Source organism: Saccopteryx bilineata, chromosome 7 (assembly GCF_036850765.1).
Source record: "Saccopteryx bilineata isolate mSacBil1 chromosome 7, mSacBil1_pri_phased_curated, whole genome shotgun sequence".
Taxonomy (NCBI): domain Eukaryota; kingdom Metazoa; phylum Chordata; class Mammalia; order Chiroptera; family Emballonuridae; genus Saccopteryx; species Saccopteryx bilineata.
In genome coordinates, this window is record NC_089496.1 from 100,566,939 (window position 1) to 100,590,865 (window position 23,927).

Here is a 23,927-nt window from a genome sequence, read left to right on the forward strand (position 1 = left end):
TGTTACAAAACAGAAATGTTTGGCAAAGGTTTCAAAGGGGTTGAAGTGGAAGACATTTGCATTTCAGTGAGAGTCAATTTAATTGCTAAAGGATTAATATTCTACTCCTATGAGTTCTTTAATTTTGGAAAATTTCTAAATAAATACTCTATCCCCAACGTTTTAAAAATCAGAGGAGTCCAAATTGAAAATATCCACCCTGCCTCTGGAGTCTGCCTGCAGATTTAATCACCTTTGTTCTCAGGGTCCGCAGCTCATCCATGCCCTCCTTAAACGTCCTCTTCAGATCTTCTAGCTCCTTGATTTTGGCATGATGCATCTTTGAAAGAGTTTAAAAGAAACTACAAGTTATTATGTACTAAACCAGTACTCATTATTTCTCTCCTTCCCTTATTTATTGCACGATTTAGGGCAGGGGTCTCAAACTCGCGGCCCGTCGAACAATTTTGTGCGGCCCGCAGACTAATCCACGGGCTTACTTAATTTTATCCAAAATATTTTGAACTTCGTGGATTAGTCTGTGGGCCGCACAAAATTGTTCGGCGGGCCGCGGCAGCCCACAGGCCGCGAGTTTGAGACCCCTGATTTAGGGTATACAAAGAACAAAGCTTCTCACCTCTAGCTGGTTAGATTTTTCTTGCATTTGTTTTTCGAGCTCGCCTTTTGTGACTCTAAGCTTGGCATCAAGCTCATTCGATTTAATTTCTTCTGACTCCTAACGGAAAAGAAATGAAAAAGAATGACTTAATTTTTATAGGTTTATACTTTAAAAGAGAAGACGGCTTTGGCAATTAAGTGCACTAATTAAGAGATAGATAGCTTATGTATCTAAAAATGATGACCGCACTGAAAGAGTGTATCAATTTTGCAAGAACAAGAACAGCACACTCAAGATATGTAACATAGTATGGAGTGGTTTTATTTTTAACTTGACATTTACATACATGCACTCTTCAGTCTTTTGACATTTTCTGTGTTTTTATTTCGTTAAAAACTTCTCTAATAAGATCTTTATATAAGCTACAAGTACTTTAACATAGAAAATAACCTGTATTTTATTTAATGCTCTACCAAATACATTCCCCACTTCAAATATTACAGATATAAAAATTTAATGAAATAAGAGCACTGATATTGGCATAATTTATTACTCATCTATTTGAAAAGTGAAGCATACCTGGTATGTTTTTATCATATCTTGACAATTTTTTCGTATCTGATCTGCTTCTTCCTTTGCTTGAGTTAACTTTGTTGTTGTCTCTCTGAGTTTATCTTTGGTTTCCTGCATTGATAAAGAGACAGTGACAAACTTGGGCACAATGTGATGAATGGGAACAAGGACACGAGTGGGGAGCTGGGGGGAAATTATTTCCATAACATCACTCTTCTATTTAAATCATATTTCAGTGTTTTGGGGTTTTTTTATCCTCTTCAAATTTTTATTACCTATAATACCAGTTCAGTAGTCCTTAAAATTACAGTATCAGGTACCAGCCTTTACAATTACTTTTCACTACGTAAGTTTTTTTTTGATAAAAGGATATTCATTAAGCACAAAACCAATGGAATTATATTTCATAATAAATAGGTAACTTACTCTTTAAATATTTATATTCTATTTGTATTTAAATAAGAATGTATATTTCTTGACTATAGGCATCTTAGTACCGATGATATTTTTAAAAATTTCCAGAGAACACTTTCTATTTGGATAACCTACAGATTCTCCTCAAATTTCTGACAATGTTTAATATAAAGTATAGCATACCAAAAAATACTTAAAAAACAAAGTCAGTAAGTGATATTATTTAACATTCTATCCAATTTAATATGTAAATTATTCAAAATCTTTTCATAATCACCAAATATGCAGGCCCATACTACCCTACAGGAGTCACTCAATTAAACTTTTGTCTCACTGCCTGACCAGGCAGCAGCACAGTGGATAGAGCATCAGACTGGGACGTGGAGGACTCAGGTTCAAAACTTTGAGGTCGCCAGCTTGAGCGTGGGGTCGCTGGCTTGAGCATGGGATCATAGAAGTGACCCCATGGTCACCACTGGCTTGAGCTGAAGGTCGCTGGCTTGAGCAAGGGGTCACTTGCTCTACTGTATTCCCTCCCATCCCCCAGTCAAGGCACATATGAGAAATCAATCAATAAACAACTAGGATGCTGCAATGAAGAACTGATGCTTCTCATCTCTTTCCCTTCCTGTCTGTCCCTATCTGTCCCTCTGACTCTCAGTCTCTGTCAAAAAATTAAAAACAACAAAACTGTCTCATTAACTATATATTACTGCATTTGCTCTTAAAACTGATTGTAGCCCTGGCCGGTTGGCTCAGCGGTAGAGCGTCGGCCTAGCGTGCGGAAGACCCGGGTTCGATTCCCGGCCAGGGCACATAGGAGAAGCGCCCATTTGCTTCTCCACCCCTCCGCCGCGCTTTCCTCTCTGTCTCTCTCTTCCCCTCCCGCAGCCAAGGCTCCATTGGAGCAAAGATGGCCCGGGCGCTGGGGATGGCTCTGTGGCCTCTGCCTCAGGCGCTAGAGTGGCTCTGGTCGCAATATGGCGACGCCCAGGATGGGCAGAGCATCGCCCCCTGGGGGGCAGAGCACCGCCCCTGGTGGGCGTGCCGGGTGGATCCCGGTCGGGCGCATGCGGGAGTCTGTCTGACTGTCTCTCCCTGTTTCCAGCTTCAGAAAAATGAAAAAAAAAAAAAAAAAAAACTGATTGTAATAATTTTCCCCCTACATTACAGTACTCACCTTATGTGCATCCATTTCCACTTTTAATTTGTTTTGTGCCCATTTTACTTTAATGAGGTGAGAGTTGATGTCTTCCTTTAGTTTCTCTATTTCTCGGGTGAGTCTAGTAGCTTCACCTTCCTAAAATAATATCACTCAGTCATATTTTTCACTTAACAATCAACCAATTATTTGTATATCTTTTCTACCTCCTCAAAACAATCAATACAATAACACTATAACTCAGGAGCTGGCACATTATGGCCTATAAGCCATAAGACTGATTTCAATGGCAAATCATAAGATGTCAGTAAAAAGATGTGGCACATATACACTATGGTATACTACTCAGCCATAAGAAATGATGACATTGGATCATTTACAACAAAATGGTGGGATCTTGATAACATTATACGGAGTGAAATAAGTAAATCAGAAAAAACCAAGAACTGCATGATTCCATACATTGGTGGGACATAAAAACGAGACTAAGAGATATGGACAAGAGTGTGGTGGTTATGGGGGCGGGGAGGAGAGGGGCACAAAGAAAACTAGATAGAAGGTGACAGAGGACAATCCGATTGGGTGATGGGTATGCAACATAACTGAATGAGATGATAACCTGGACATGTTTTCTTTGAATATATGTACCCTGATTTATTGATGTCACCCTATTAAAATTAATAAAAATTTATATTAAAAAAAGTCAGTAAAATCCTAAATCCAATTAAGACATAATTAACATAAATTTTAACCAACTAGATACATTGGAAGTACAAGCATACCTTTATTCTTCTCGACTACCTGCCCTTAAGGTATAATACAAATTACATTTGTTTTGCCAGAATTCTATAAAACAATGACAACATTCCTGAACTAAAAGCTATTTAATGAAAAATAACATTTGTCACCAAGAAATGACAATCAACTGGAAAGGAGACCATGCCATGACACAGCTTCTTAACGAAAGGCTCTGGATAGCTCAGTAATTAAATCTTGGACAGCATCAAAGAACATGGTATTTGAACATGAAAAATGTAAGTTTTATTCTATGATGAATAAGTTACACTGGGATTCTGGTCAAATCATACTTATTAAACCATTCACACTTTGACACTACTATGTACATATGCTGCCAAAATAAAATCTTCCTTTGAGGCGCAAACTCATTTCTTCAACATGCAGATTTAATTAAAAAGTTTTTAGAAAGATCTATCAATAGAAAATTATGTAATAAACAACGTATGTCAATTGCTCATCCTTTTCCGGTAACATTTCCTGCAGACAGGTAACAAGATATTGGAATTACTAAAGCATTCACACTTAGAAGGTAAAATAAACAACTTTATGTTTGGTAGTGGCTTAACCACGGTAAGTTATGATTGATTAAATAAGAGAAAGCAAACAGTAAGTTTCAAACAAGGTACAACAGCACAAGTAATACCTTCGTTTCGTACAGCTGCTGCAACCGCCCTTTCTCCTGAGACAGCTGCTTAATTTTGTTAGTGTTCTTCTCAGATTCTTTATTTGCATCTCTCAGTTTTCTCTCCAGCATCTCTTTTTCCTTGCGAAGGTCTAAAGACTCTTTCTCACCTCTTACATACTTCATCACCATAGCTTCTTTTTCCTGGCGAGCCTCTTCGCATTTCTTATTGGCCTTTGAAAAAAGGTATCTAGCATAAATAAACAAATATTTCTCAAATAAAAAGACATCAAAAACTAATGTTTTTCTATATTACCACCAATGTGGTTTTATTTTTGAATAACTTTCCCAGAAACTGTGCCATGAAAATTTTAAAGAGGAAAGGAAAAAGTCAAAATTATAAACAATACCATAAACACCTTATTATCAGTCGTATTTATTTCACGCTTTCCTATTCCTTTGACTTTGGCTGATGTGGTTGCTATTTTCTGTTTATGCCTCCAGATCCACTTCCCACGCTCTCCTCTCCACCCTGTGCTCCAGAAAGACAACCATCAGACACATGTCAGCAAGTTTCCTTGCCCTCCTACTTCCAGTTGAGTTCGGCTAACAGTAGGTACGAGGAGGGTAGGCAGAGAGGGAGAGCTGGTCCCTCCAGAGTCACCATGGCCTGGTCAAAGGCCTCCACTCCTGCCAGGTGACCTCACGATACAACTACAGTCTCTGAGTTACACCTGTGCCCTCTTCTGCTCCTTTGGCCCAAACAGCATAATGGCTCCTTCCAGCAGTGCCACGATCCTTCTGTTACTCAGGTAGTCTTCCATGGCCCAGTTGCAAGGGAATAACCTCGGGTGCTAAAAGTTCACATTCCGAGGTCCCACCCCAAATAATGGCAGCACCCACCTCGCAGGATTGCTGGGAGTATTATATCAGTCCACCTATGGCACAGATAAAGGAAGAGGAACCAGGAAAAGCCTTTGGATTTGACTAGTTTAAGATGTTTGTCACTGACTTCAATGAAGATAAAGCATGAACAAGATAATCAATAGGATTCAGTAGGCAGCTGAAATTAGTCGGTATATTAAGTAGGGGGAAAAAGTTACATAAAAGATGTACAGTAAGATTACACTCAAGTAGGTAAAAAAGTATATTCCTATGTGTCACTTATACATGCATACATGATAAGTGCCATACTCAAACTATCAATTTGCTAAGGAACAAGGAACGGATAGAAAGGGTTTGGGAGCAGGAAGGGAGACGTATAGATGAAGAGGGACTTTGATTTTGTATTCTACATTTCCTTAATTTATTTCATTATTTTTGTAGGCAGCACGTTATTTATGTATTGTTTTAGCATTTTTAAAAAAGTTACTTTTTATAAAAATAAAACTACCCATTCCTAGTACACCTCTGATGTCCAAGATCATCTAATAGAATTAGTTTACTTTAATAAACAAGTGAGAATCATCAGAAAGTTAATAATGACAATGACTTGAAAAATACCTGTTCCATCCGATGGGCCATTTCTTTGTGTAATTGCTGAATTGCATTTTTAGCTGCAATGTCTTGAGCTATTAGTTTATCTTTGGAAGCTTTAACTTCTTTATCAAGTTCCTCTATTCTTGATTCTAGCTGTAAAAAAAATTACTTCCAGGTTATTTTTATAGCTGCATCAAACAGACCACTAATACCTCAAATAGACACAAACAATGTATGTAAATGAACACAAAGAATGCAATGAATATACTTCAAAAAGTAAATGTTAGCAATGTTTCTTTATCTCATTTAAATTAAGTTACTATGAAACTGAAGCAGATTCTGATAAGATGGATGGTAAACTCGATTAATTATTATGGAAATAACTCAAAAACAGTGAAAATATCATAAAAGAAATATGAATGTTACATACTCAATGCAAAAGAAAGCAATAATGGATAAACAGGGGAACAAAAAAGACAGACATAAAAATAAAAAATGGAAGCTATAATCCCAACTGTCAGTAATAACATTCAATGAAAGGGTATTAAATAATCATATCCAAGGACTTAAATAAAAAACAAGATCCTAAATATGCTGTTCATAAGAGATGCTTCAGTTTCAAAGATATAAATGGACTGAGAGCAAAAGGATGGGAAGAGATGTATCATGGAAACGGCAACCATAAGAAAGTCAGAGTGGCTACACTAACATCAGACACAATAGGCTAAAATAAAAAACTTTACTAGAGATAAAGAGAAACATTTCATAATTACAAAAGGGTCAATCCAGCAGAAAGATATAACAATTATAAATACATGCATGTGCACTTAGTTACATAGCACCAAAATACACGAAGCGAAAACTGACAGAAATGAATAAGGAAATAGACAACTCAACAGTAGCTGAAGAATTCAATACTTTACTTTCAATAACCTAGACAAAAGATTAACAAGGAAACAAAAGAATTAAACAAAACTATGAAATAACTAGATCTTATATATCTATAGGACAGCAGAATATACATCCTCATCAGGTGCACATGGAGTATTCACCAGGATAAAATACATGCTAAGACAGTAAACAAATCTCCATAAGTTTAAAAGAGTGAAATTATATAAAGTATCTTCTCCAACCATAATGGAATGAAATTAGAACTCAGTAACAGAGAAGAAATTTGAAAAATTCACAAATATGTAAAAATTAAACAACACCTAAATAATCAATGGGAGAAGTCACAAGGGAAATCAGAATAGTAGGTGAATGAGTGAAAACAAAGACACAACATACTAACACTTGTAAGATGCATCTATAGCAGTGCTCTGCCAAATTCAATCACCTTTTCTTCTCAGATTTCTATCCTATATAGTAGAATATAATCACACATCGTATGAAAATATTGATTCCCATTTCAGAAAAGAGAAGGCTTTACATACCAAGCAATCTTCTAATTTGAAATACAAAGCTTTCATTTGTACACAAAGTTTCAGAAATGTATTTATTTTATAAATTGAAATGTAGTCTTTAATGATGTCTTTTTACCTGTTTAATTGTGTTCAGATGCTGCTTCTCTGTTTCTGTTCTTTTTTTTAGTTCTTCTCTTAAATTGTCTTTTTCTGAACATATGTCTAAGATGAGCTCCTGATGTTTCTTATTTTCTTTAATTAACCTATGTATGAAAATTAAAGTCAATGCAAAATAAAAAAAAGCTTAAGCAGAAGTATCGTTTTAAGTCCCTGGAAAAGTATAAATAACACCTTAAAATTACCAGCAATAAGTTAAGATACCTAAAAAGGTTAACAACTGTTATTTTAGGATTATTAACAGCAACCACTATTACTTAAAATTTATTGTACAATTACTATTTATTAAGTTTAGCTTTAAGTGCATTATTTAATATTCAAGTCTATGAAATTAATGTCCATAAAATAATATATTTTTCACAAATTAAAAACAAAATAAAACAAAACCTGAAGCCTAGACCTTATTTCAGTTCATACAGCTAGTAAGTGGCTGAACTGAGATTTGCGCCCAGGTCTAATTCTATGGCTCAGGCCTTTTACATCTACTTTGAAGATCTCTCATTCACTCAACAAACGCTTACTGGGTATCTATGATGTACCTATATTATGCTGCATGTTAAAAATACATCAGCCAACCATGCCTGCCCACATCGAGCTTATATTCTATAGGAGAATATCAAAATAAACAACACATAGATGTGATATATAATAAATTGCCAGGTAGTGATCATGTCCTTTTAACAACTAAAAAGAGGGCAAAAGGACAGAGAGAAACTTCAGCTGTGATTTTAGATAAAGTAGTCAGGGTAGGCCTCTCTAAGAACTACATGACTTCAGTGAGGAAAGAAGTCATACAAATATTTGGGAAAGAGAGAAATAGAGCATGCAAGTTTATTCAAGCCTTTTTGTCACCGTTTAACTTAGATCATTTTTCTGACATGTACACTCAGTTTGTTGCAGAAACTGAGAACCCTGGGTATAGTTCACAAGAAAACAATTTAGGGAGAAGAGAAGAGCAGCAAGTTCTAGAATTACTGCTGTGTGACAGATGCACATCCTATACACAAACTGTTCTTAGGTAAGGATCCTGGTTGGGACCTTCGACAATATTAGAAAATAAGGAAATGGATATATAAATAAGGACATTTGGAAATAGATGCGTTCATGAAAATTTAAGCCAAAGGAACTGAAAGGCAGTTTTAGAGCTAACCCGAGTCACGAAGCATTTACTTTGGAATTTAAAATATGTGTGCAACAAATGACTAACCTAGAGTTAAAATGATAATATGACAAACAACCTCATCAGGTAAGTATCACCCCTCATACAAAAGAAAAATCTTTGACTCAGAGAGGTTGATTGGCCAACAGAGTCGGTAAGTGGCAGTGGGCAGCCTCTCAGATGAGCTCCTGAGATTAAAACTGCAGGTTCTGACCAGAACTGTGTTTCCCCCCATCCATCATCCTGCCACAGTTCAGGCAGGACAGAGGAATAAGAGGAATTAAATTTATCTAAAAATACATGGAATATAGTAGAAAGTGAATAACTTGTAACTGAGTGCATTTCAGATACCACATTAAAAATCCTCTGACACCAGACTAACGAGGCTCAGATGTTAACTTTATATTTATTAGTATGTGACCTTGAACAAATGATGAATCTCTTTGTGCTTCAGGCACCTCAGCTGTAAAATAGTAAGAGTTCATACCAAATAGGGTTGTTGTGAGGATTCTATGCATTAATATATGCAAAGTGCCAGATAATATATGTAAAATGCCACATAGTCAACAACATATGTTTGCTATTATTATTAAATATACATCATAATTTACAAGAGAGGCATGAAAGTGGTTAAAAGTCCAGAAATAAGGAAAGTGAGAAGAGATGTCAGGGATAATCTCAAAGGGAAGGTCTAAAAGAACAGGCAGAGACAGCAGGAAAATCAGGAACTTATGCTAAAAAGCAAAAATGGCAGAAACACTGACGGTTTCAGTACAAAATCATATAGTTTATTCCTAATAGCAGCATTCCAGTAGAATGAGCAGGAGCAGGAACAGCAGCCATTGGTTTTGTGGTAGTATTAAAAAGGCCTTAAAAAAGTGTCTCAGGACAGATTTGTACACTCATATTCACAGTAGCATTACTTACAGTAGCCAAAAGGAAGAAGAAACCAAAATGTCCATTAATGGCTGAATGAATAAACAAAATGTGGTATAGCCATACAATGGAATATTATTCCATCTTAAAAAGGAAGAAAATTCTGAAACATATTACAGCATGGATGAATATTAGAGACATCACTAAGGGAAATAAGCCAGTTACAAAAAAGGCAAATTACTGTATGATTCCGTTTATATGAAGCATCAATAGTAGTCAAACTCCTAGAAACAAAGTACAGTTGACCCATGAACATCATAGAGGTCAGGGTTCAGACCCCCAGGGCAGTTGAAATTCCATGTATAACTTTTGACTCCCCCCAAACAACTGCTAATAGCCTACTATCAACTAGAACACCTACTGATAACATAAACAGTCAATTAATAGATATTTTATATGGTTTATATATTATATATTGTATTCTTAAAATAAGGCCAGACAAAAAAAAATGTTTTAAAAAAAATCATTGGAAGAGAAAATATATTCACAGTACTATACATATTTATTTAAAAAACAAAATCCATGTGAACCCACATTATTTCAAGCTCATGTTGTTCAAATGTCAACTGTAGCATGGTGGTTGCTAAGGGCTGGGAGCAGGAGAAAATAAAATTGTTTATGTTTCAGCTTTGCAAGATTAAAAAGCTATAGAAATTGGTTGCATAACAATGTGAATATAAGATTGGCCATAAGTTGATAGTTGTTGAAGCTGGTGATGGAATCATGTATTATTCTCTCTACTTTTATAATATTTTTGTTATTTTCCATCTGCATGATGGATTTATGTATAAATATTTAATCTCCCCAGGATCCTGATGAAATATTATGATTTTTTTCTATGAAGTTGTATGGTGCTTTCAAGTTTCTTGCTGCACCCAGCAGCCACATAGACTTGCTTAACATTTCTTATTTTCAACAGTACTCCTTATTTTGAAGGAGACATGCTGTGGAGGCAGCTATAACAAGTTTTATTAATGACTAAATTGTATTGGTGCTTTACTAATGGAGTAAACATTACGTTGTATGCTTTGCATGAATTATCTCACTCTAATCCTTACAAAGATAATTTTACCCCTAGGGTAAGGGGTTACTAGAAATTTACCTGTATAATTTACCTGAAAAAATTACCAGTATAACTTACAAATGAGAAAATTTTCTGAGAAGCTGTTTGTGAGTTGCAATCTCTATAAACGTTAAGTGTTTGGTCTGAAACACTATATTATTTTCTCCTGCTGTAATGCTTCTCTGGAAAGTTCTTTGATGTTCTACCAAGTTTGATATCATCTTTTCAAATACTTGATTAACTGCAACAAAATACTTTATATTTCACTTTTAAAGGACAAATAATATAAATGAGTCAGTAACTATTTTCAGTGAGAAGATCCTGCTCAGAACAGTCTTAGAAAATTATAGAGTAGTTTGATTTAACATTGGTTAGAATTATAGCCAACACAAGAAGCTGTTAAATTTCAAAATAGTATAAAGAAAAACCTAAAAGAATAAGAATATATAGCCTATATAAAGATCTGTGAGTTCAAAGCAGTGAGTTAGCTACTAAGAGAAGCTGAAGAATACTATGGAAGTCCCATTAGTCATATTGCTTTCTCACAACAAAAGACCAGGAGACAATAATGTTTACTTTGATTTTGTGGGAAATTGTGTTGATTCATTATTTGTTTGCTACTGTTAAACTTAATCATCACCCTTATAGAACTTAACCCACTGTCTGTGACATCACTGTTGCTGTTAACACGACTACCTACCTGTACTAGCACAGTACAGAATCTCTAGGGTTCAAATAAACATTTTCAAGATTTTGGTTTCCTGCTTAGGCTATGGCAGACTTATTTTTTAAATAAAACATGAATTATCAAAAAAAAAATTAACCAATGTGAATATAATATATTCAACACTACCAAAGTGCACACTTAAAAATGATTAAAATGGTAGATTTTCAGTTATGTATATTTTATCACAATTTAAAATAAAAAGTTTTAAAATAGAAAAAAAAAAAGATGGGGCTCTGGATACTAAGAATTTTAAGTTCATTGGATAAAACAATGAAGGATGAGCTGGTTTGGGCAAGACTGACTCCCTGAACAAGATAATCTGAAACAGTCAAGACTGGAAGCAAGTTATCATTAAAGGCCAATTACATGTCCAGCAATGTTGCAATTATGCTCTATTTTCTTCTGTCCTCTCCTTCTGGTGTGTAAACTTCCTCCTCCCCTTTCTCTCTCTCTCTCTCTCTCTCTCTCTCTCTCTCTCTCTTCACACACACACATACACACACACACACACACACTCCCATTTCAAATTTTTTTAAAGTATCATTTTAAAAAAAAAGAATCTGTCTTTTAGTGAAGGCTAGCATATTTTATTTTCCTTTCTCAAAGGTTATAAAAGAATGCCTAAACATAATGCCTCACTTACATATATAAATCTAGAATAAAAATACAGGGTGATATAGTACTGTTAGGAATAGATAAAGTGAAATTAAACTCATTAGAATAGAAATTAACTCCAAAAATACAAGAACTCTAAAAATAACTGTGACCTTATTTACTGAATGGTAATTAACCAAGTCTTCTGTTTTCTACATTTTAATTTTTTTAAACAAATGAATTTACAAAGAGGCTTTAAGGAAAAAATTTTGAGTTTGATGACTTCTCATTTCCTTCTGAATCACTGAGTACTCTTCCTTTATTTTTTAAATTTATTTATTCATTTTAGAAAGGAGAGAGAGAGAGAGAGAGAGAGAGAGAAAGGGGGGAGGAGCAGGAAGCATCAACTCCCTTATGTGCCTTGACCAGACAAGTGCAGAGTTATGAACCTGTGACTTCAGTGTTCCAGGTCGACACTTTATCCACTGCGCCACCACAGGTCAGGCTGTGAACTCTTTCTTAGTTTTGACAATGTTACGCTCTACATCCTTTCAAAACGGAAAACTTTGAGTTTTCTTTATAGAGTTTCTAGATCTTTAATACACTTACACAATAAAATATTCCTTTAGACATGTATATTGACATGCAAAACTAACAAATTTTGAATCATATTCAAAACATTGACTTTATAAATACATTTATATGTTTATACACGCTAATGTATGACATAAGTATACAACATATACAGGGGTGGGCAAAAGGAGGGTTATACTTTTGAGTACGCAAAACAGTTTTATTCTTATGTTAACTGTAATACTTACTTGTATTACAACTGTAAACCTACTTTTGTGCACCCTGTATACAAACACTGATGTCTATCTACTATTTCTAAAATAATGAAATTAAAATGCCACATTCTAAAAAAAACAGATGCATAAATTAAGTAACTAGACAAACTTGACATCTGCTTAATTATTCAGTAAATCCATATTTGTTGATCAAAGACAATGTGTGTGGCTCTGCTATGGAATTAAAGTGGACAAGCTGCTCTCTTCCTTTAAAGAATGCCATCTTTAATCCCTGTGGGAAGAAATAACCTGAAAGAATAAGAAACTTACTTCTTTATGGTGTGCTCCTGCTGCAGATACTTATCCTGCACACACTTTTCAAACACGAATAACGCATGTTCTCCCTTATTCATTCCATTTGGTACTCGGTGTTCTGCAAAATCCGTAGATAAGAGCTCAGACTCTATTTCTTCTAACAAATCCTCTGACGCTGAAACAGTCTTAATTTTTGCAATTAGTTTCTTCGTGCAGTCTGTATCATAGGGACTTTCGGAGTAAGTCTTTCGGCTAGCTGCTTCTGCAAGTGTCGATGACTTTAATTCTGCCAATATTTGAGTTACTGTCTGTTCTGCTCTGTTTGTTTTCAAAACTTGCTTTGTAAAATGTCCACCAGGAAAATCGGCTATTTGTTCCGGATTTTCTGGGCATGTGTCTGTTTTAGTAGGAGAATCCTCACCTCCACCATCATCTGGAATAGAATTTTCCTGTGCTGTAATCTGATGATTGTGCTCGTTCAGCTGACATGCAGTTTTATCAGAGTTTAATGACAGTAGTTTGGACTCATCTTCTAAGCTGCTGCTTTCATCACCAGAAAACGAGTTGCATGAGTCTATCTTTAATTCAGATGTTTTCCCGGTGTTTTTATCAGAGAAAATGGAGGCTATGAGCTCTGTCTCTGACATGCTGTCAGGCACCAATTCACTCTGCATCTCTTCACATCTGCTCCCAATAGCTTTACATCTAAGAAAGTCAAAAAATCAAAATGTAAACAAGAAAGTTTTTTGTTGTTGTTGTTCAGACTTTTTTATTTTATTTATTTGTTTTTTGTATTTTTCTGAAATGAGAAGGGGGAAGGCAGAGAGACACATTCCCACATGTGCCCGACCAGGATCCACACCGCATGCCCACCAGGGGGCGATGCTCTGCCCATCTGGGGCCTTGCTCCGTAGCAACCGGAGCCATTGCAGTGCCTCAGGCGGAGACCATGGAGCCATCCTCAGCACCTGGGCCAACTTTGCTCCAGTGGAGCCTTGGCTGTGGGAGGGGAAGAGAGAGACAGAAAGGAAGGAGAGGGGGAAGGGTGGAGAAGCAGGTGATCATTTTTCCTGTGTGCCCTGACCGGGAATCAAACCTGGGACTTCCACACCGGCCGACATTCAACCATTGAGCCAACCAGCCAGGGCCAAGAAAGTTTTTAAAACCAAGACTTCACACATAGTTGCAAATACCCCATGATGTGGAATAACTAAAGCCACGAATTTTTACCACTAATCATTCTTTCAAAAGCCATTCCCTTCAGGGAAATAAAAGAAAAAAGAATAGGATAGCCAATCCAAGAGTGTTACAACAGGGCACTGCAGTCTCCTCCTCTGTCCTCCTTCCCTTCACTCATGACCACTTTGGGGACAGCCTGGCACTCCTCTGTCCCCCCGGGGTATGGAACAAGACTAGTAGTGACTGGAAGATTAGTGCCAAAAAAGTGTTTCAGTACTCCTTCTGCTCCACAAGAGGAAAATGGGTATCTCAGGAATCTGTAAGAAAATATTGGGGAAATAAGACAGCAATGAAAACAGAAGAGAAATTACAAACCAAGATAATAAAATAAAACACATTAATGATGACAAAAATTTACAGAGAAGGAAAACTAAACAATAACAAAACAGTCACCTACAGCCCAAACACCCAGAACTGAAGTGAAAATTATTACAGTGTAAAGTATTCCAGGCAGGAATTCATCTTATTATCTAGGACGGGATCCAGGAAGTAGCATGGTGATTTTCAAACACGGTCACTAAGAATAAACAACATCCAGAGCAACCCAAATGGAGGCCATGTGCACTGCTGACGTCACAAAAGCAACATTTACAAAACTAACTCAGTAACATTAGAATACATTTGTGTGCTATTCTTGAGGCTTACTATTCTAGCTATTTTCCCAAAATAATTCCACTTCAGAATTCTCCCGAGATGGATAAATATAAAACAGTCCAGCAATTTTTATGAAAAAAATTGTCCACTTCTTTTGTCAGATATCAACAAAGCATATACATGGTACACGAATTACTGAAGTCATATGAAGTTGGGTGAGTATGTGGGCAGATCATAGTTTTGACAGTAGGAAAGAAGTAACTCCAGATGGAAGGTGAACTTACAAAAAACAAAACAGAAAGACAAAATTTTTGAAGAACAGAAAGCTACAAGTTCATTTTTGGTTTGTGATGAAGTGGTGATAAGAGGATGAGAAGAAAGGAGAGAAGATGGTCAGGAAGAATGCTCAGAATTATATACAGAAATGAATTTTGTTAAGGACAATAAATCATGACAATTAATATACAGAGCTTTGAGCATAGGTCCTCCAATATCTGTTGAATTAAAACACAGAAGTGACATGCTAGAAACTACTGCTCACAAAAATGAGGGGATCAGGGAACATGCAGATACTCCGGTACTTTGAGCCTTTTGTACAGTGCATTTCCACCAGTGACATAAAAGTTTGTTTTGCATCTCATTTGCATAATAAACTTTCTTTGACTTGTCATTTGCTTTTCTGATGTTCTTGTTTAACAACAAGAAAATCAAAGCTGCTTTTTTTATTGCTTCATATTCATTTTGAAATATCCCCTAATTTTTGTGAGCAGTATAGTATTTGAAGAACATTATTATTCTGGGAATGCAGAAAACAGGAAGAATAATTCTCAGAAAGGAAAAGAAAACCAGTTTGTTTGTCAAATACCTTATCTTTTAGTTTAGACTGTCCTCTGGACAGTCTAATATTGACATTGGCCTTAATACTATAAATTACCCAAATGTATAACATATTTCCAAACAATCAAATAGAAATTATCATTATCTTGCTTTATATATGTTATAACTAAGACAAAAAGCCCACACCAATATGAAAGCTTGGTTTAGATCAGTGGTAGTCAACCTGGTTCCTACCGCCCACTAGTGGGTGTTCCAGCTTTCACGGTGAGTGGTAGTGGAGCAACCAAAGTATAATATATCAATAAATAAAAAGATAGATTTAACTATAGTAAGTTGTTTTAGAAAGATTTATTCTGCCAAACTTAGCAAAATCTGACATAAAGTATTTGGTCAGTTATTATTATATGCTTTAACTTGCTGTAATTCTGCTTCATAAATTTTATAAAGTAAAGTGACTTCCCTACTTTATAAATCACCATTACTGTGGAACTGGTGGGCAGTTAGAAAATTTTACTACTAACAGAGATACAAAAGTGGGTGGTAGGTATAAAAAGGTTGACTACCCCTGGTTTAGATGATACAAATAAATGTAGTAAGTTAATAAGTAAGATCTCACAAGTGTGCTATATTCCAAAATCTAGAATAAAGTAGTATCATTCTCAAGCAGGGGCATTATCCCACTTACATTACAATCTCCAAAGTAACTCACTTTAAGATAGTGGTTCTCAAGTGTGTGCCAGGGTGCACTGGTGTGCCCTAGAAGATTTCTAGGTGTGCCCTCTGGTATTCCAGAAAAATATGTGCCTGTTGGGGACCAAAAATCCAACAGGGTTTTTGGAGTTTAGATATTTGGGGGACAGAAGTGTAAAGAATTGTCTGTAAACTGATAAGTCTGCCCAACCCCCCACCTCACCTGACTGATTAGGTTGCAAAAGGCAATAGCTGTGGTGCTGGATTGTTTACACTACCTGCCATGTTCTCCGGAAAGACTGGAAGTAAGTTTCTTCTATCCTTTGTTTGGTGTAAAGTTAAGATGATATGTATGGTGGGGGTTTTCTGCACTTGGTGAAATTCTTGGGTTGCCTTGGAAACATGATCAAAGGTCTCATTGGTTTGCTAATGGCCCACTTTGCCCTATAAATAAAGCAAGATGTGGTTTTTGGGGGTGCTTTGTTCTTGCCAGCAGCAATTACAGGGCCCTCCCCACCCCGTATTTTCTTAGTTCCGTGTATTTTATTAATTCCGCTCCATTCCCACTCGGGACCTGGAATTACTAGCTGCGTTGTTTCGCAGCATGTGCCCAGATATAAAAATATAGTTACCCTATTATACCATTTCATTACGAAAATACTGCTGTTTTTGTTAATACATCATTATTATATCTATTATTAATACATCATTATATTATTTTTAGATAAATACACCCAAATAAAACTTTTAGATAAATACACCCAAATAAAATGAATAGAGTTCTCAAAAAGAAGCGTGATACTGAAGAATCCGATTCTGGAAGTCAGCAAAATTTAAGTATTTTAAAATAGGACTTCAAGGCTGACGGGCAGAATTTAATTTATAGCATTTTCCATCACTTAACACTGAACAATACGATTGGATTAGAAACCCATTCATGGAAGCTTCAAGTGATTTTTTTTTTATTCATTTTTAGAGGAGAGAGAGACGGAGAGAGAGAGACAGAGACAGAGAAAGAGAAGGGGGTAGGAGCTGGAAGCATCAAGTCCCATATGTGCCTTGACCAGGCAAGCCCAGGGTTTCGAACCGGCGACCTCAGCATTTCCAAGTCGACGCTTTATCCACTGCGCCACCACAGGTCAGGCGCTTCAAGTGATTTTGGTTTAACATTAACAGAAGAAGAAAAACTGGTAGCTGAGAGACAGAGAGGAAGGAAAGGGGGAGGGGTGGAGAAGCAGATGGGTGCTTCTCCTGTGTGCCCTGGCCAAGAATCAAACCTGGGACTCCTGCATGCCAGGCCGATGCTCTACCACTGAGCAAACCGGCCAGGGCCACAAATTATATCTTAAAACAGTGGTTCTCAAACTTTTTGAAGTTGGGACACATTTAAAATCCTACAAATAATTGGACACATTTAAAATCCACTGACCGTGGATTGATGATTAAACATAAGGAATTGTCTCTTGAAGTCTTTTGGGTTTCTATAAAAGAAGAATATGTGGCAATATCTAAAAAAGCTTTGAATATTTTACTACAATTTTCAACATCCTATTTATGTGAATTAGGATTTTCTACCCTCAACACAATTAAGAGTAAAAAGAGAGAAATTCTTCAATGTATTGACGAGGAAATGAGAGTTTGCCTTTCAGATATATGCCCAAACATTGAAGAAATCGCCAGGACGCATCAGGCTCAGGTTTCTCATAAACACAAGAATGAAAAAACTTAACACATTTGCAACAGGACCTGCCGAATTTACCAAATCTTACTAAGAATGTACCTATATATATATAAAAAGATAACTTTTTTGTCTTTTTTTATTTTTAACCACTCTTTTTTATAAATTCTAAAAAGCATAACTCAAAAAATGTAACATAAAATGTTTTTTAATGTCCGAATAAATTTTATTTTGTCGTATTTATTTCATTTAATTACCATAAAAGCATGCTTGGACTTTATATATTTTTTAATATTTGACTTAAGTATTTTAACATATTTCTCAGAAATTTGTATATAGTGCACCTACAATTATTTGTAGGATTTTAAATGTGTCCCAACTTCAAAAAGTTTGAGAACCACTGTTTTAAGATATAATTTGTGGCCCTGGCCGGTTTGCTCAGTGGTAGAGCATCGGCCTGGCATGCAGGAGTCCCAGGTTTGATTCTTGGCCAGGGCACACAGGAGAAGCACCCATCTGCTTCTCCACCCCTCCCCCTTTCCTTCCTCTCTGTCTCTCTCTTCCCCTCCCACAGCCGAGGCTCCATTGGAGCAAAGATGGCCCGGGCGCTGAGGATGGCTCTGTGGCCTCTGCCTCAGGCTCTAGATGCAACAGAGCGAAGCCCCAGAGGGGCAGAGCATCGCCCCCTGGTGGGCATGCCGGGTGGGTCCCGGTCAGGCACATGCGGGAGTCTGTCTGACTGCCTCCCCGTTTCCAGCTTCAGAAAAATGCAAAAAAAAAAAAAAAGATATAATTTGTGAATGTGTTGCTGCTGAATGTGAACTTTTAATTTAGAAACCAATCTAAAAGCTAATGAAGAAAATGGTTCTAAACATCCTAACTGGTCCATGCTGTATGAACTGAAGAACTCAGAGCTGCCCAAAATGTAATGGATAGCAGATAAAGAAGCTATTGAAAAGAGAGTAAGTCTATAAAGGCATTGTGACTCTCCAGAACAGATAGAGCAAGTGAGAAGCAAGTTTATCGAGAACTTTATAAATCTTGACTGTGTGCCATGCCTTGTCAAAGAAAAGCATGGAGTAAATATTGATTCTTACCCTCTCATCCAGCCTTCACAGTCTCCAGGGTTTCAGTTCTCAACTTTGTTTTCCCTCCCACAATTTATATACTTCAATGACTTGAACCAACAACTTATAGTTGATGCCCACATTATTTTCGGTCCTGAGTTGAGTTAACAGATAACGGAGTATCTATACTCTCACTTTCACTGGATCTCCATGTCTATTTTTAAATCTCCACCTGAATATAGGCTTTTTTTTTTTTTTGCAATATAGGCATTTTAACTGAATATTCTACCATAACCTCACACTCAAAATTGCTAAATCTAAAATCTTAAGTATAGCTCCAATAATTATTGAGTACACCCAACTAATCTTTCCTGTCAATGGTTATCATGTTTCTTAGGCATCACTCCTTCCTTTCCTTTTCCCTCTTATTCTTTTACCAGTTCCATGTCTCCTACAATTATACCCCCTTTCTACTGTCACTGAGCCAACCGGCAACCCAACCCAGGGCTGATCACTTCATTCCTGGAATATCTGAATAGTTGGTTTCTCAATCTCACTCCGTTCCTCCCTCTTGTTTTCCTCCTTGCAGCTCCAAGTGGAGCAGCAAGCGGGTTAATTAAAGGGCGAATGATCTGAGACGCCAGTAGGGCAAGTGTCACCCAATCCAGAGAAGGGGTGGAAGTTTGTAATATCAATGGCTCAGCAAAAGGGGAACCGGAGGGGCCCTATGAAGTGGGTCCTAATGGCAGAAGGGATCAGGAAATGACACTGCCCCTAAAAATAATATCTGCACACTCTACCTCCACACAGCCTACCTCCAAATGAAATTCGAGTGAGGTCAGGGCTACCTCCACCTCTTTAGAGGTTCACCGAGTGAGAACTCTGCCCCCATTCCCAGGGCTTCCCCCCCCCCCCCCCATCCGCCCCTGCAAAAGGGATAGCTAGAGAAGGGAGAGGACACGTGTTTCAGAGCCAGATTGTACCTTCTTCTTCTTCAATCCAAGCTCCTGGGAACTAAAAGCTTCAACCTTTTTTCAGGTGAGAAGAATGCTTGCTTTTTGTTGAACATTTTTGTTTCTGAAATGACTGAAACCTGTCTTGATTTCTGGAATAAGTTTTCTCTAGTAATCAAAAGTGACAGAAAAATATGACATCGACCCAAGACATTAAGGGACTGCACTTCAGAGGGAAGTGGAGAGGAGGTAGGGACCTTGGACAAAGTATGACTGGAGACCCATTAAGGAAAAAAGCAAACCATCTCATGTTCTCGTGTTTCTATCTGAGTTGTGATGCCTTTGGTAAACCAGCTGTACTACTTTTCCAATCTCATCTCTCAACACATTTCTAAGATCCTAGTGCTTCATTATCTCCTATTAGTCCCTGACCAGAGCACTCAAGATCCCACCAAACCATGTGCACACTAACAGTTCCATGGATTTGCTCCTTTCCTTTCTTCCCTCCAGAGCATAACTGTACTTAACTGATTCTAACACTTCATCTTCCTCCGTATTTCCCCTCATCGCAAATACAGAAATTCTCCCATGTAAATGAAAATGTACCGCATTTCTACTCATTAAGTAGAGTCACAGTCGTCCTTGTGACATTTCTTTTAAATGATTTTGTACTTGTAAGGAGGAACCTCACTCGGAACTGAATCAAACTTCTTAAATCTCCAACAACAGTGATCATAAATAGGTCAATAGTTGTAACAAATACATTCTCTACTACATTTATACTCATTCCTGCAAATGTGATTCAGTGGTTCTCAATGAGAGTGGGACCCACATGATTTACACAATGAGCTGGGGAGGACTGAGCAGCATTTAGTGGATGGGAACCAGGTTGCAAAAAGATTTGTAAGTGCAAGACAGCTCAGAATAACAAAAATTGGTCTCATTCTGCTGGATAGTCCTCCAGGTTAAAACAAAACAAAACCGATTTTATAATTACCGCAGCTCAGACTCTGTTTTACTATTTTCCTCCTGTAAATTACAGAATGCGTAATTTAACCTCAAAAGACAAATACTTTCTATATTGTAGCTCAGTAATATGCCCGTGACCTTTGAAAAGGTCTTCATATCACATGGCATCTGATAACCACTTTGTTTTCAAGCTTAGTTTTCTGGTGCTTAAATGAATACTTACAGGAAGCAAAAAGAAAAGGGGTAGTGTTAATGAAGACCTATGTGCATATATGCAGCAAGGTCATCACCGAAGATCAGTGTCTATACAAGAATGGGGGAGGGGGGGCACAATGAGCTTGATTATGTCCGGGATTAACCAGGGAACAAAACAGCTGAGTCCTCTTGTGGGCCTCCAACTGGCAATGCTGATGTGGGCCAGTTTGGTTGGTGTCCAAGTTTTTTTGGAGGAAGGGGGAGGGAGGGAGGGTTGCCTTCAAAGCTACTGAGGATGGAATACTTTAGAGGGAGATTAAAGCAGAGAATGTAAAACTAGACAAGACTTTTAATAAGTGCTTGTATAAATTAAATTAACACTCATCTAGATACAGTGCTACACGATTACAATATTATCTGCTTTTCTGGAGGTAAAAAAAAAAAGCAAAACCCACCAGTATTTGACTTTTAGCAACTCTAACTCAGGAGGGGAAAACATTGTACTTAAAATTTAGCAGTCAGAAAATCCTCTGAAATCAGCACACCCTGCCCCCAGTTGTTTCTGACTCAGTACTACAGGACCAATTCCCACTTCTAAACTGTTTCAGCACAGTGAGAACTGGTTTCGCTCTTACTGGAGCTCATCAGCTGTAGGCAACTGGTCAAGAAACATTTTTTATTTGCTTAAAGCCAACCATTATCCACCTTGGATTTTACTTCATAATGAAAGAACTCACATTTCTACAAAATTATGTATATACAAGAGTCATATAAATAAAAACACTGTCTTAAACTGTTTTCCCAGTAGATCAGCAGTATAAACAACAAAAAACTTAAGCTTGCCCTGGCCGGTTGGCTCAGCAGTAGAGCGTCCGCCTGGTGTGCGGGGGACCCGGGTTCGATTCCCGGCTGGGGCACATGGGAGAAGCGCCCATCTACTTCTCCACCCCCCCCCTCCTTCCTCTCTGTCTCTCTCTTCCCCTCCCGCAGCCGGGGCTCCATTGGAGCAGGGATGGCCCGGACGCTGGGGATGGCTCCTTGGCCTCTGCCCCAGGCACTAGAGTGGCTCTGTTCGCGGCAGAGCATCGCCCCCTGGTGGGCAGAGCATCGCCCCTGGTAGGCGTGCCAGGTGGATCCTGGTCCGGCGCATGCGGGAGTCTGTCTGACTGTCTCTCCCCGTTTCCAGCTTCAGAAAAATACAAAAAAAAAAAAAAACTTAAGCTCATTCAATAAATTACAAAAATAAATGAATCCAATTCACTGATTTTGGTAACAGACCTCACTCAAAAGTACCAAGTCAAAAATACATTTCCAAGCTATTCATTCACCAAATATGTATTGAGTGTGTATTATTTGCAGGCAATGCTCTATGTTATAGGATCATAGCAATAGATAAAAGTCTTCATTTATGGGGTTCACATTCTGATACAGTGGACAATATACAAAAGCTCTATGTTAAACCTTTTATTCTTTGTGTTTACAGTATTTTAACTTGAAGATCTGTCAGTGTTATCTGCATGAGTGTTTTTTAAGCCCAACAAAAAATCTGACTCAGTGCAGAATGCATATTATTTACAACAAACTACCAATTTTTAAATCACAATTTTGTGCCATTTGAGTCTCAGATAATACCAGCTGTACACTTTTCAAATAATTTCCATTAAGATAAGTAAAGCCTGTGAGAACATTCCTGTTCAATATAATAATTTACCACCCTTTGAAGGACAAGTAAATCAAAGGAGTGTTTACACAGTCCCAAATACACTTTGAAAGCAACAGAATCGAATGAATAACTTATCTTTCTGACCAGTTCTAACAAGGTTCTAATATGGCAATTAAAGTCAGAAGCAATAAATTAAATCAAAAAGCATCCATAGTCCAACATAATCCAATCACAAAACCCAGGTAAGTGGTTTTTAATAGTATTAACTTTATAATACAACACTTTCTTGGATAAAGGTGTTTAAAACAGAATGCAATGGGAAAAAAACCTGTGTAAGAAACACGAAAACCTTGTTTTACATGATGAAAATATCTGACACAGAAGTTCATAGAAGGTAAATTTATGCAAATCAAATTCTACTTTTAAAAGATCAGAAACTGAGTATGATCAAAAGGTAAAAATATTCAGTAGTCACATTCTAATTAAGCTTTTGGGTAAAATTTAACATTAATATATTGAATTTCCTTTACATGAAGAAAGATAATAACTAGATTTTAAAAACTGTCTTTAGTCCACCAGTATAAAAATGTATGTTCTATGAGGCCAAGGTCAATTATCCCTGTGGGATAATTGTTAATCTTTGCACCCAAAACTCAGGACAGGGTCAACTTTTCAGTATGTTCATTTTATCACACACACATAAAAAAAGATGTTAAAAAGACAGACTCAAGGCAATCAATGCAACAGGATTCCCCACAATATAGTACAAACTCCTGTGACAGAGTAACAGGAAAAACAGAAATTATGGTCCATTGAGATTCCAGGAAAAAGATGGTAAGTGGCTACAAAGTATATCACATTATCAAGTTATAGGCCACACCATCAGCTTGGTATCTTAGAGCCATGCAATTCTATGTAAATCTAAGAATAGATTTTACCCTGGCCGGTTGGCTCAGCGGTAGAGCGTCGGCCTGGCGTGCGGGGAACCCAGGTTCGATTCCCGGCCAGGGCACATAGGAGAAGCGCCCATTTGCTTCTCCACCACCCCCCTCCTTCCTCTCTGTCTCTCTCTTCCCCTCCCGCAGCCGAGGCTCTACTGGAGCAAAGATGGCCCGGGCGCTGGGGATGGCTCATTGGCCTCTGCCCCAAGCGCTAGAGTGGCTCTGGTCAAGGCAGAGCGACGCCCCGGAGGGGCAGAGCGTGGCCCCCTAGTGGGCAGAGCTTTGCCCCTGGT

At 37.4% G+C, this 23,927-nt stretch overlaps 1 protein-coding gene across 1 annotated transcript in view; it reads right to left on the reverse strand.

The window, feature by feature from the left end:
- The window catches only part of CCDC186 (coiled-coil domain containing 186), a 44,457-nt gene that overhangs the window by 17,098 nt on the left and 3,432 nt on the right, over nt 1-23,927 (reverse strand). The window contains exons 2-9 of the mRNA XM_066238436.1: nt 12,824-13,513; nt 7,186-7,312; nt 5,671-5,799; nt 4,189-4,401; nt 2,766-2,885; nt 1,178-1,282; nt 617-715; nt 233-319 (exon numbers count right to left, since the gene is read on the reverse strand). Of these exons, the coding sequence (XP_066094533.1) occupies nt 233-319; nt 617-715; nt 1,178-1,282; nt 2,766-2,885; nt 4,189-4,401; nt 5,671-5,799; nt 7,186-7,312; nt 12,824-13,513 (1,570 nt within the window). The remainder of the gene's footprint in view (nt 1-232; nt 320-616; nt 716-1,177; nt 1,283-2,765; nt 2,886-4,188; nt 4,402-5,670; nt 5,800-7,185; nt 7,313-12,823; nt 13,514-23,927) is intronic.